The following is a 13307-nucleotide window of genomic DNA, read 5'->3' as shown; positions in this document are numbered from 1 at the left end:
GACAAATTTATCCTTGAATGTTTTAATGCACCCTAATGAATTATTTATAACTAAGAAACCATCACGACGACTACACCTGATATGAATTACATCCAGGCACACAATACGATCGACACGTCCTAATATATCATATTAGCTTTAAAAGAAAATTACAATAAACACAACACTACACTAACGTTTCCTAATCAAATCAAATCAACAGAAAGAACTACAGTAAACTGATGCTTCGCACATGCTCATGTTTACATTTGAACAAACCGAACGCGGCTCCATTTCAGCTGATATCGATAGCTGCATTAAGGTCTGATATATTGTAGTTGGTCTTGGCCACACTGATAGTAAACCTAAGATGTTAGAAATTACCATAGCCTCGATTCGAACTTTTGGGCTTTAGCCTCCGAATCATCTCATCCAAGACACTCGCGTCGTACGAAATCTAGAAAATATGTCGAGCTTCTAATTGTCCGGCTTCTTGGCTGAATGGTCAGCCACGGGTTTGATTCCTGGCTGGGTCGGGGACTTAAACTGCATCTAATTAATTCCACTAGCTCAGTGACCTGGTCTTTATGTCCGTATAATGCACATCTTCATCTACACACAACAAACCACCATAGAAACACGCAACAGTGAATATATCCCTCGACATAGAGTTGGTGTCAGGAAGGGCATCCAGGTGGTGGTGGTGGTGGTGGTGTTTATTGTTTTAAGAGGAAGTACAACTAGGCAACCATCCTCTATATAACACTAATCAGAGGGAAAAATGGAAGGGGTCCGACATTTCGAAAAATGAAGGTATCGGCCAAAGTAAGACAAGGGCCACGAAGGGCATGAAAATGAAAGACTCCCTAGCCCTCGCAAACCTAATAGCGTCGGGGTCGAAAAAGAACAAGAGTTGACCAAGGGAGGTCGGATAGGATAGATGAAAGTGAGGAGCCTGGCACAAGTAAGTGGAAGCAATGCCAGGACTCAGCTGAGGGCCCCGTGGTCGCCAACCCACGCTGCAAAGTTCAGAACCCCTGGGGCGAAGGGCATCCAGTCATAAAACTGGACATAAGCTACGTATTGTACCGACCCCAAGTAGTTAGGAAAGAGCCAGGAAGAAAAAGAAGTAGAATAGATGTCAAGCTCTTGATTTCTGAATGCAGAGAACTAGATCAGTGCTCACCCCCACCAGCTACTATGTTTGTACACACATTTCCGTATACCTGTCAGAATTTCTCTTCTTTTATAGAAGATATCGCAATTATAATCATTATGTTCCTTTGTTACGTTTCTAACTTTCTCATCCGCAATGTTAAGTGCACGAAGTGGGCATTCTTACTTTCGATTGTTGTTTTATATTTTCACTACCTGCACTACCGTCGTTTACGGGTTCATGTCAGCGATGCTCATCGTTGATGGACACGCTAATTGAAGTAAAGTTCCTTGATAACTCCGTTATCATAGCTCATACGGTAAAAATGTGTGGGTATTCGGGAGAAAGTGGGTTCGAGTCTCACTGTCGCCAGCCCTGGGGATGGTTTTCCGTCGTTTCCCATTTTCACACCAGGCAATTGCTGGGGCTCCACCTTATTAAGGCCACAGCCGCTTCTTTCCTACTCCTAGCCCTTTCCTATGACCCAAAACGCACAGCCAATCACTCTATTATTATTATTATTATTATTATTATTATTATTATTATTATTATTATTATTATTATTATTATTATTATAACATCCATGTCTAGATAATAGGCTACATACCACAGTAAATATATACGTACAACCCGATAGCCCGATGTTAGCGGTTTGCTTTTAAGTTAAAATCTGGATCACTTCAATTGGAAGCCTTCACTTTGAAAATTGTTGGCTATCTTCTTTGCTTTTTAAAAATCTGAATTCACAACTTTGAGGTGTTATTTTCCTCCTCCTGGATTTGAGAAACAGCGAATCCTGGGGCTTTTCATTTTGCAGTATTATGTATTTATCGTATGCTGAAAGTAGAAATGTCAGCTATTTACAATATATATATATATATAAAAAAAATACACACACATACACACACTCTCAAGTTCATAAAAATATTCACAATGTCCAGATAGCTAATCCACTCAACGGGTTCTTGTGTTAGGTTGTGGAGATCTTTCATCGAGCCTCTAAACGCTCTGAGGGGACATTCGAGTACTATATGATCTATGGTTTGCTGCTCTTCACCACAGTCGCAATGAGGAGATGACTTCCATCCCCACATGTTCAGTATTGCTCCGCATCTTCCCTGGCCATTCCTTGTCCTATTCAGTACATACCTCTGCCGTCGAGGTGAATGAAAGCCTGCGGGCTGCTCCCAAGGAGTTTCATGAATTAATTTTTGATATTAAGTAATGATGTGTCAGGGAGGTTTGGTTTTGCCATTGATTGTTCCACTGTTACTCACGTCCGAAGAAATTACCTCCTCATTATTCTGCACGTGTCCCCCAGGCGGTACTAAGCGAGCAACAATAATCACGATGAGACCGAAATGTCATAATCGACCTCTCGGTCAAAGATTAAGGAGAAAAGGTACTCGAATATATCCTTCTCAGGGCCCTCAAGTTCGTAAGATTGGACCATCAATACAAATTTACCAACTCGACGTAGAGGGTACAGGCAGAGCAAAGTGTGAATATTTATCCAAAAGCTTGAAGAATCATCAAATTGGCATTATCTTACTCCAAGAAATTCTACAGTTAAAATGCACAATTCCAGCCCTCAAGCCCCCGGTCATTAAAATAACATTTCCATCTTGATATTTTAGTTCTCTTCTTTGAACGATGACTGTCGATGCAGTTCTCCACGCAGTTTTCAACAATAACGCAATGCGTGAAACTACACAATCGCTCTTGGTTAAAGGATTTAAACAAACCCCAAACCCCTTGGTGCAACAGCCCCGAAGGACCTTGGCCTATCAAGTGACTGCTGCTCAGCCCGAAGGCCTGCAGATTACGATGTGTCGTGTGGTCAGCGCGACGAATCCTCATGGTCGTTATTCTTGGTTATCTAGACCGCGTAAAGGATTTAAAGCTGAACTGAAATGGCAGCCGACTCTGAGAGAAAAATATCTTCTGGAACCGGCGGAAATCCACTACATTACACTACGAATTTTAATATTAGGGAAGGTTACGTAATTCGTTAATACTGAGCAAGTGGCCGCGCGGTTTGGGTCACGTAGCTATCAGCTTACATTCGGGAGATAGTGGGTTCGAACCCCACTGTCGGCAGTTCTGAAGATGGTTTTCCGAGGTTTCCCATTTTCACACCAGCTACCTTTCATTCAGACCACTGTCGCTTCCTTCCCACTCCTAGCCCTGCCCTATCCCATCGTCGCCATAAGACCTGTCTGTCTCGGTGCGACATTAAGCAAATTGTGAATAATAATAATAATAATAATAATAATAATAATAATAATAATAATAATAATAATAATAATAATGGGGAATATGGAAAACCTCCCAAGTAGATAAATTCAAATACCTAGGCAAAATTATACAACCGAACGGGATAAATCACTAAGCAAACAAAGAAAGAATTACAAAATTACAAAAAAGCGTACAAAATTGTCCGAAGCAGATACCACAAAAAAAACTATATTCCAAAACGCAAAATTACGGCACTACAACACAGTTGTCAAACCAGAAGCCCTTTATGCATCAAAAACTCTGGTAATTGGTGGCAGACCACAAATAAAAACATCGAAAAACAAGAAAGGAAAATTCTCAGGAAAATTCTAGCACCTAAATCCGAAAATGGTATTTGGATGAAAAGGAAATCACAGGAAATCTATCAAGTAACAGAAAAAATCACAGACACGATTAGGAAAAGAAGATTAAAATTCCATGGTCACCTGAAGAGGATGGATAACAATAGACTAACAAAAAAATACTAAAACTCGCAGTATCTCTAAGAAAATCACAACTGACTTACAGAAATAAACAAAGATCTTCAGGAAATTGGTATTAATGAAGAAATCTTGCAAGACAGAAAAAAATTCAGAAATCTCATAAACAAACACAAATTTGCTGATCAACCTAAAAGACAAGCTACAGGATGGACGGAAGAACGCAAAAAGAAGCAGAACGAAAAGATGAAGGAAGTTTGGGAAGACAAGAAGAAACGTTGCGCTAAATAAGTTCATAAGCACTCCATACTTGGGCATAACGAATCAAAAGAATAATAATAATTCTTTTATTAGATGAAGGATAGGAAAACCGGACATTTCCCGTCCTGTCGACATGTCTGACCCGACTTGTTAAGTTTGGCTTGAAACCTGAACTGTCAGGTCGAAAACCGGACAGTTGGCGACCCTAATAGACAGACAGACATTTACTGAGCCACTTTCCAAGTTTGTATACAATCATGTGAAAAAGTATTCGTACACCTTAAACGTTAAGCAATGTTGTCGTTTGTAGTTGACGCATTGTCCATAGACCGCTAGAAATTTCAGTACTTTTCTATACTTTGGTATTTTGCGAAACATGAATATGAATACGTACCGGAAACAACAATAGTACTTTAGAAATGTTTGTTTTAACAAACGTATCATCCAATAAGTTCAAAGTATAGATGCATAAAAAGTATTCGTACAGGCGGTTTATCTTCACATCAAAGTCCTTGATGATATCCCTTGTAACGCAGGTAAGCAGGAAAGGTCACGTCTTGTACCAAGTCAGTTGTGCTTCAGCCGTTCTAAACAACAAGTGATAACAGTCAATCTGTAAGATGGGCCGCACAATGAAAGAAACGACACAAGAAAAGTGAAGAATTATAATCCGGGCTCACAATTCTGTAAATCGCTCTCGGAAATATCGAAACTTGTGAAGAGACCAAGATCTATAATTCAGGGAATTATTGACTGGTATGGCGAGAGAAAATCTTTTAAAAATACACGTAGATGTGGATGTCCATGCAAACTAGACGATCGAACTAAAAGACTAATCCTCAGGAAAGTTAAGAAAAATCCTAGAATCAGTGCTGCAAAACTGAAGTTTGAACTAGGGAATGATTTAAAACTTAATATCTGTGCTTCCACAATTCAAAAGATTTTATATACGAATAGGTATCATTGTAGAAATCATCATCATCATCATCATCATCATCTGTTTACCCTCCAGGTTCGGCTTTTCCCTCGGACTCAGTGAGGGATCCCACCTCTACCGCCTCAAGGGCAGTGTCCTGGAGCTGCAGACTCTTGGTTGGGGGATACAACTGGGGAGAATGACCAGTACCTCGCCCAGGCGGCCTCACCTGCTATGCTGAACAGGGGCCTTGTGGAGGGATGGGAAGATTGGAAGGGACAGACAAGGAAGAGGGAAGGAAGCGGCCGTGGCCTTCAGTTAGGTACCATCCCGGCATTCGCCTGGAGGAGAAGTGGGAAACCACGGAAAACCACTTCGAGGATGGCTGAAGTGGGAATCGAACCCACCTCTACTCAGTTGACCTCCCGAGGCTGAGTAGACCCCGTTCCAGCCCTCGTACCACTTTTCAAGTTTTCGTGGCAGAGCCGGGAATCGAACCCGGGCCTCTGGGGGTGGCAGCTAATCACGCGAACCACTACACCAATCATTGTAGAAATACCAGGTGAAAACCTCTGATCACTGCAGCAAACAGGAAGAAAATACTACAATATGCTACAGACTATAAACATGCTTCTCTAGCATTCTGGGATCGAGTTATGTTTACGGGTGAAAGAAAATTCACTATTTTCAAGAACATGGCAAAAAGGTGTGGAAGAAAAAGAAGACAGAACTCGCAGAAAACATCTTCTTCCTTCAGTGAAGCATGGTGGAGGTTGTTTAATGGTTTGGGGGTGCATGAGCTCAGCTGGAGTAGGTTCTTTAGAATTAATAGACGGAATACTGTATTGACATTTTGAAGAAACATCTATCATCTACTGCCGAAAAAATGGGACTTCTGAGTAATTATGTTCATGTAGGATAATGACCCAAAGAATACGGCCCTTTATTCATCATTGTGGATTTTATATAATACACCCAAATATATGGTAACACTCCCCTCTCCCTCAATCCCCGTATCTGAATCCGATTGAACATGTGTGGGCTTATCTTAAACAGAGATTGAGCACAAGGAAAATGTCATCAAAGCCAGCTTTGAAAATGGCTCCTCTGGAAGAATGGGGCACGATTGAGCTCACTTTCACCTGCAAGCTACTGTAGTTCATTCAATGCATAGGCGGCTTGAAGCCATTGTAAAATCAAAAGGATTGCCAACAAAATATTAAATGTGCACTAAAATCAGTGAGGAATGAAAATAAAACTGGACTGTACGAATAATTTTTATGTATGAAATCATAGTATTTTCATTTATTTATGCATTAATGACAGAGACGTTTATTAATTTTATCTTTCATGATGTGTATATCTTTGCATAGTGTACAGAAAGCTAACCTATGTTATACAACGTACGTGAAAATATGTATACTAAATCATGTATTTTTGTTTCAGTATTAAGTGTACGAATACTTTTTACTATGATTGTACCTCATATAAGATAGAAGCGAAGTACAGAATAAAGTATATTCTTATTTATAAATATAGTTGCCTTCTTAATTTTCTTTCCGAAACAACAGCAGTAAGGTATAACATTAATTGTTCAACCGTGATTATTATGGGCGATCATTACTGATGCCTAAGAATAGTACTACCGGTAGTTTTTAGTTGTCGATCACCCGTTCAGTTGGTTACGTGCACTGCGGGCCTGACTCCGCCTTCCCTACCGTGACGTCACTGTGGATGTCGTAGCAGCTCGCTCAGGTAACAAGCGAGCGTCGAGCACAACAGTTGCCAAGAGACCGCAGTGGCGCGCGTGAGGGACGCAGATGTCCCGCCAACCGTATTAAAGTTCCTAGTGAGTGCAACATTTCAGTAGAGCTCAATGGAAGATTTCTGAAATAACACATTTAAGATCGCAATCTACGAATTACTTTTTATTACTTTAAAGAATACTAGTGATTTTTTTAACTTGTAGCCGAATAATAACCGAATGAAGTGTGACACGACGCTTGTATTGCCGCAAATTTTTACAGACACCAATGAACATCGGGCGAAAGCTTATTTTAATGTTTGCTTAAATTCAATTAGTCCTAAATCAATGTCGCTAGGAATTCACGTCGGTACTAAGAAGAGTGGCAGAAACTCTGCAACATGGCCTAAGATGAAGAAGATCGTAGCAAGTGAACCGGAGGACCCGGACCGGTACCATCCGAGACCGCAGACAGCCACACTGGAGAGGCCACGGATCTTGAACATCGCACTACTCGGGAAGATCGATATGTCATTAACGAGGAAGGGGCTGCTGACTATCTCCAACCTGTGTCTAACACCAATACAGAAACCAGATCCCAGAGACGCAAAAAGAAACGGGAGTTCAATTCAGAATGGCCGAGGAGGGAAAACAAGGAAGTATAATTTAACTCGGAAAGTGGTAAGTGATACGGAAAGTTCCAGGACGAGTAAAGGACAGTCCAAGAAACTCAGTGATAAACGAGATGATCGATGGGAAGACGAAGACAGCAGTGTCTCAGATGTTCCAAGATCTAAAAGGACCTCGAAATCAAATTCTCCTAAAGTTCCTGCCGTGGTAAAACAACTCGCTAAAGACAAACGTTCCCCAGTCCCTGTTAATAACAACAATAACAGTGACGTGGAGGATAACAGTAAGTCATGTAGCCGGCCAGTGATCATCAAGAAAGGCCGAGGGGTTAAGAAGGTGGACGAGGTGTTTGGCGGACCTAAGACAGCTCTAGATGTTCCAGCACCGTGCACCACCTGCGGTCGGCCTGAGCAGCCGGAGAGGTTACACAGCCACCCCGCTCCCTCAGGAAGTAGGCCTAGCACAATGCGGGGTGACTCGACGGAAGTAGCGTCTCCAAAGAACACCAACAGATCAGCCCTTGTTAAGAGCTCTGTGCGCAAGCCCGTACCGATGAAGTTCCGTAGCGGGAAGTCAAACCGGAAAGCTGCGGAGGAGGAGGTGAAGGTCGCGGCGGAGACTCCGCGAGTTAAGTCAGCGACAGACAAGATGCCTGACGTGAAGTCACCTCAGCCTGCGAAGGTGACAGGAGGACGATCAGGGCCAAGGGTCGTCGTCTGCTACCTGTGCGGGCGGGAATTCGGGACTGCATCCTTACCGCTGCATGAGCCGCACTGCCTGCAGGTAAGTCCTCTGACTATAAGCACTACAACTGAATTTGTTTTGATCTTTATTATTATTATTTACCATAGTAAACTCTTGTCCTCGTCCTGAGGTGGTGCAGCTCTTTTCAGACACACCCCCAACGGAGATGAGCTGCATGTATCATTTTATTCGCTTACCAGCCCTCCTGAATTCTTAAATATGTGGTAGTACTGGGAATCGAACCCGGGCCACCGACAACGGCAATCAATAGTTACGTTACGGGGGCGAACTGTAGTATAGTGTATGTGTGTGTATTTAGTTAAATGAATAACAGATGATCTTAACGTCATTATTTTTCAGTTAATTCCATTGTTGCACATTGTTCTGACATTGGTTTCATATTTAAATGATTGAGAAACTTTAGTGAAAATGTACCCGTTGAGAACGTAATATGAAAAGAAGCATTTAATACCGATTTTTGAAATGATTGAAATCAAAGTGCGTTATAGTATGTTATCATTCCTAGGTACGTAAGAAATCTCTGCTTTACAATCTAATTCGTCCTCTGTTTTTCACACGATACCACTTAGCAGGTCTACATACAGTGGGTATCTTGAACACTAAAACACCATTTCCTTCTTTCCTAAACACGTTTCAAAAGCACTGTTCTGGGCGAGTTGGCCGTGCGGTTAGGGGCGCGCAGCTGTGAGCTTGTAACTGGGAGATATTGGGTTCGAATCCCACTGTCGGCAGCCCTGAAGATGTTTTCCGTGGTTTCCCATGTTCACACCAGGCTGTACCCTAATTAAGGCCACGGTCGCTTCCTTCCCACTCCTAGGCCTTTCCTATCCCATCGTCACCATAAGACCTATCTGTGTCGGTGCGACGTAAAGCAAAATTATAAATTTTAAAAAATACTGTAGGCCTAAGTGCCTTTATCCTAAAAAGGACCCACAACAATATATATCTGTGAAACAAAACTGCAGACTTGAATGTTCATAGTTCTCGCTTATTGCACTGATTCTGGTGATCAAATGGATTATACTGAAGATCGTCAATTCGACCCTGTGCGAGGTTGATGGATTTTAGAACACGCCATGTCGTTCATTACATCACTAATCATGGGGAACAGTACAAATTAGATTTCACTCCGCAATATTTCACTCGCAAATCTGTCTGCTGTATTAGGATTGTGGATTCGATATAAGGATCGCTGACTATCGTAAAGAATAAACGTACGATGATGGGCAGTTCGGAAATGAGGACGTAAGTCGTCCAGGTGGTGTGAGCTCAAAGACGTGCCTTCATAAACCAATTCCAACCAAATAATAATAATAGTAATAGTAGTAGTAATAATAATAATAATAATAATAATAATAATAATAATAATAATAATAATAATAATAATAATAATAATAATAATAATAATAATCATATCCAGTTGTGTACTAGGCATTTTGGCCTTGCACTCTGAATTCGATTCCAAGCGCAGTCACACAACACTGTCTTTCATTGTACTACCGCAATTTCCCATTAAGGCAATTCCCACCCACCCTTGTCGAAAGGGTTGTCTTACAATAATAATAGACACATAAAATAATACATAATAAATTAGCATTCCGTAAACAACCTACATGTAGTTTCCATTTTCTACTAATAATGTAAACAGCTGAATACGGTAGTTGTGTTTCTGTGGCCCACTCGAAGATTACGGGAATGGATATCGGCTCAGTAGATTGACAATGAAGCGTATGTGAGGCGAAAGACAGTAGATTTCTTAGTACGTTATGGAAACATTTATTATTATTATTATTATTATTATTATTATTATTATTATTATTATTATTAACGTGCGAGTTGGCCGTGCGGTTAGGGTCGTGCAGCTATGAGCTTGCATTCGGGATGTAGTTGGTTCGAATTCCACCGTCGGCAGCCCTGAAGATATTTTTCCGTTGTTTCCCATTTTCACACCAGGCAAATGCTAGGTTTCTACCTTAAGGCCATGGCCGCTACCTTCCAAATCCTAGACATTTCTTCATGTGTTACTGCGATGTTAAACAAGTAGCCAAAAACTATATTATTATTATTATTATTATTATTAACATGGATATGTTTTTGGGCTGGGGTCTACTTGGAATTAGAGTCATTGATTCGCGACACCACGGTAACCATGGCAACCAGTATTCCTCATCTATGTACACTAGATCAGTAGCGTCATTTACATTGCTATGAGAACGTAAACTCTATAAGATAGAGTTTGAGGGATGTTCTTTCCACTCGCTTGGAGTCATCATCAGTTCTTGTTGAATATCAAATCGAGGGGAATCTGATAACTATTATCATTAGGGTTGCCTACATACAGCTCGATTGGTTGACATAATACATCATAATAAAAAGTGCGTGCATAAAGGCGATTGCCTGAAAACACATTGATGCGTTGCAGAACATTACCTTGAAATGTAACGTACACATGGTAAGCAATACTGGAACATAAAAAGTTCATAACCTACGAACGTAAACTCTTACGTAACCCGCTCTCTCATCTTCTAAGTCCAAAAACATATCCTTGATTCTATGCTTTTCGGTGTAGCGGAGACAAATGTACAAGTGTTCCTTTTATTTTATTTTCTTGTTGTTGTTTTTGTTGTTGTTGTTCAGCACCTTTTTTATTTCTCTCTCACACCGTATCTTTGTTCTTTGTGAGCTTCGTTTCTAAGTATGTTGGTGACTATATTCCACAAGTGACTGAAAACGTTAGGAAGGAATACAAATCTGACCCTTCATGTCATTTTTTTTTTTTTTTTTTTTGAATTGTCGAAGACCTCTGGTGGCATCCTTTGCCTATCTCTGACAGAATTAACTTATTTTAGGAGCTGTTCAGTAGATTCACGTTTCACTGTTAGATAGCAACAGATAGAATGACGCCATATAATAATAATAATAATAATAATAATAATAATAATAATAATAATAGACTAACTAAAAGAATTATCAACCTGGCCCTTTCATCTAAAACGAAGAACAGTTGTCTTCGTGAAAGAGATCTCCAGGAAATCAACATCTTGGAAGACATTATACAGGACAGATGTAAATTCAGAACCAAATTCGATAATCACAAACACAATACCAGAGCCACTATAACTTGGACAGAAGACCGAAAGAAGAAGCTCAGCGAGAGGATGAAGAGATTTTCGGAGGAGAAGAAGGCCAACACATCAGCTAAGTCGCTTCAATCGATCAGAAGAAGAAGAAGAGGAAGAACCAAGTCAGTTGTCCGTGTGGTTAGGGACGCGCAGCTACAAGCTTGCATCCGGGAGATACTGGGTTCGAACCCCAATGTCGGCAGTCCTGAAGATGGTTTTCCGTGGTTTCCCATTTTCACACCAAACAAATGCTGGGGATGCACCTTAAGGCAACGGCCGCTTCCTTCCCATTCCTAGGCCTTTCCTATGCCACCGTCGCCATAAGACCTATCTGTGACGGTGCGACGTAAAGCAAATAATAATAATAATAATAATAATAATAATAATAATAATAATAATAATAATAATAATAATAATAATAATAATAATAATAGGGTCTAATAATGCTCGCCTTTCTGGTGTAGTGGTTAGCGTTATTAGCTGCCACCTCCGGAGGCGCGGGTTCGATTCACGGCTCTGCCACGATGGCTGGAACGGGCTCCACTCAGCCTCGTGAGGTCAGCTGAGTAGAGAGGGTTCGATTCCCACCTCAGCCATCCTCGAAGTGGTTTCCCACTTCTCCTCCATGCAAATGCCGGTATGGTATCTAACTTAAAGCCACTGCCGCTTCCTTCCCTCTTCCTTGTCTATCCCTTCCGATCTTGCCCACTCTCTCACAAGGGCCCTGTTCGCACAGCAGGTGAGGTCGCTTGGGCGAAGTACTTACTGGTCCTCCTTCACGGCTGTATCGTCCGACTTAAAATTTCCCGCACCATGACACTGGCCTTGAGGCGGTAGAGGTGGGATCCCTCGCTGTGTCGTGGGGAAAAACCAACCTGGTGTGTAAACGGATAAAGGAAAGAAAGAAATAAAGAAAGGAAGAAAGATTATTATTATTATTATTATTATTATCTCTCTCTTTTTTTTCCTCAGCCCGAAGGCTGGTTGGATCCTCAACAGTTCCGCCATCAGCTGTCATAGATGGCCTAGGCATCACTGAAGAGGCGTACTAGGGAAATGAGGAGTGAGGTAGTTTCCCGTTGCTTTCCTCACCGAGCCAGAAGTTGCTATTACACATCAGTCTGCCAAGCCCACTGAAATGCATGCACCAACTGGCCCTATGAGCAATATTTTCACACCATTCACAGCAGGGACTGGCTGCAGAAGGAATGGCATTACTAGCATTACTCATACCTCAGTCACTTTCATTTTGTCAAAGCTAAGGATAAAGCTGAGACAGATCAATGAAAGTAACAAAATTGCTGTAGCCCATACCAGAAGACATAGTGCACTGTAAACACTAGGTCCTGCCAGCAAAGGCACATTAGTATTATTATTATTATTATTATTATTATTATTATTATTATTATTATTATTATTATTATTATTATTTCCGGGTCCATGGCTAAATGGTTAGCATGCTGGCCTTTGGTCCAAGGGATCTCGGGTTCTATTCTCGGTAGAGTCGGCGATTTTAACCTTAATTGGTTAATTCTGATGGCTCCGAGGCTGGGTGTGCGTGTTGTCTTAAGCATTAGAAATGATCCTAGATAGGGCCGCATCCTCACAAATGCGCAGGTCGCCTATACGGCGTCATATTCGAAAGACGTACACCAGGCCTCTTCGAAGGCCACATGACATAATTTTATTATATAATAATAATAATAATAATAATAATAATAATAATAACAATAGGGTCTAATAATGATCATTTAGCGCTGTCTCCAGGTGGCAGATTCCCTACCAGTTGTTTACTCAGCTTTTTTCTTTAAACATTTCCAAAGAAGTGGAAATTTATCGAACATTTGCCTTGATAATTTAATCCAATCCCTTACTCCTCGTCCTATAAAGGAATATTTGCCCCAATCTGTCCTCTTGAAATCCAACTTTATATTGTGATTTTTCCTACGGTTAAAAGCTCCACTCAAGCTCATACGTCTACTGATGTCATTCCACGTCATCTCCACTGATAGCTCGG

The 13307-nt window shown here is 41.1% G+C and overlaps 1 protein-coding gene across 1 annotated transcript in view; it reads left to right on the top strand.

The window, feature by feature from the left end:
* Positions 1-6819: 6819 nt before the first annotated feature.
* LOC136872045 (uncharacterized) overlaps positions 6820-13307 on the top strand; it is a 200889-nt gene continuing 194401 nt past the window's right edge. The window contains exon 1 of the mRNA XM_067145872.2: positions 6820-8186. Coding sequence (XP_067001973.2) covers positions 7014-8186 — 1173 coding nt within the window. The 5' untranslated portion in view covers positions 6820-7013. The remainder of the gene's footprint in view (positions 8187-13307) is intronic.

Source organism: Anabrus simplex, chromosome 4 (genome assembly GCF_040414725.1).
Source record: "Anabrus simplex isolate iqAnaSimp1 chromosome 4, ASM4041472v1, whole genome shotgun sequence".
In the NCBI taxonomy this organism is placed as follows: domain Eukaryota; kingdom Metazoa; phylum Arthropoda; class Insecta; order Orthoptera; family Tettigoniidae; genus Anabrus; species Anabrus simplex.
The sequence above is the reverse complement of the archived record's forward strand: the minus strand, read 5'-3'. Positions and strand labels throughout refer to the sequence as shown.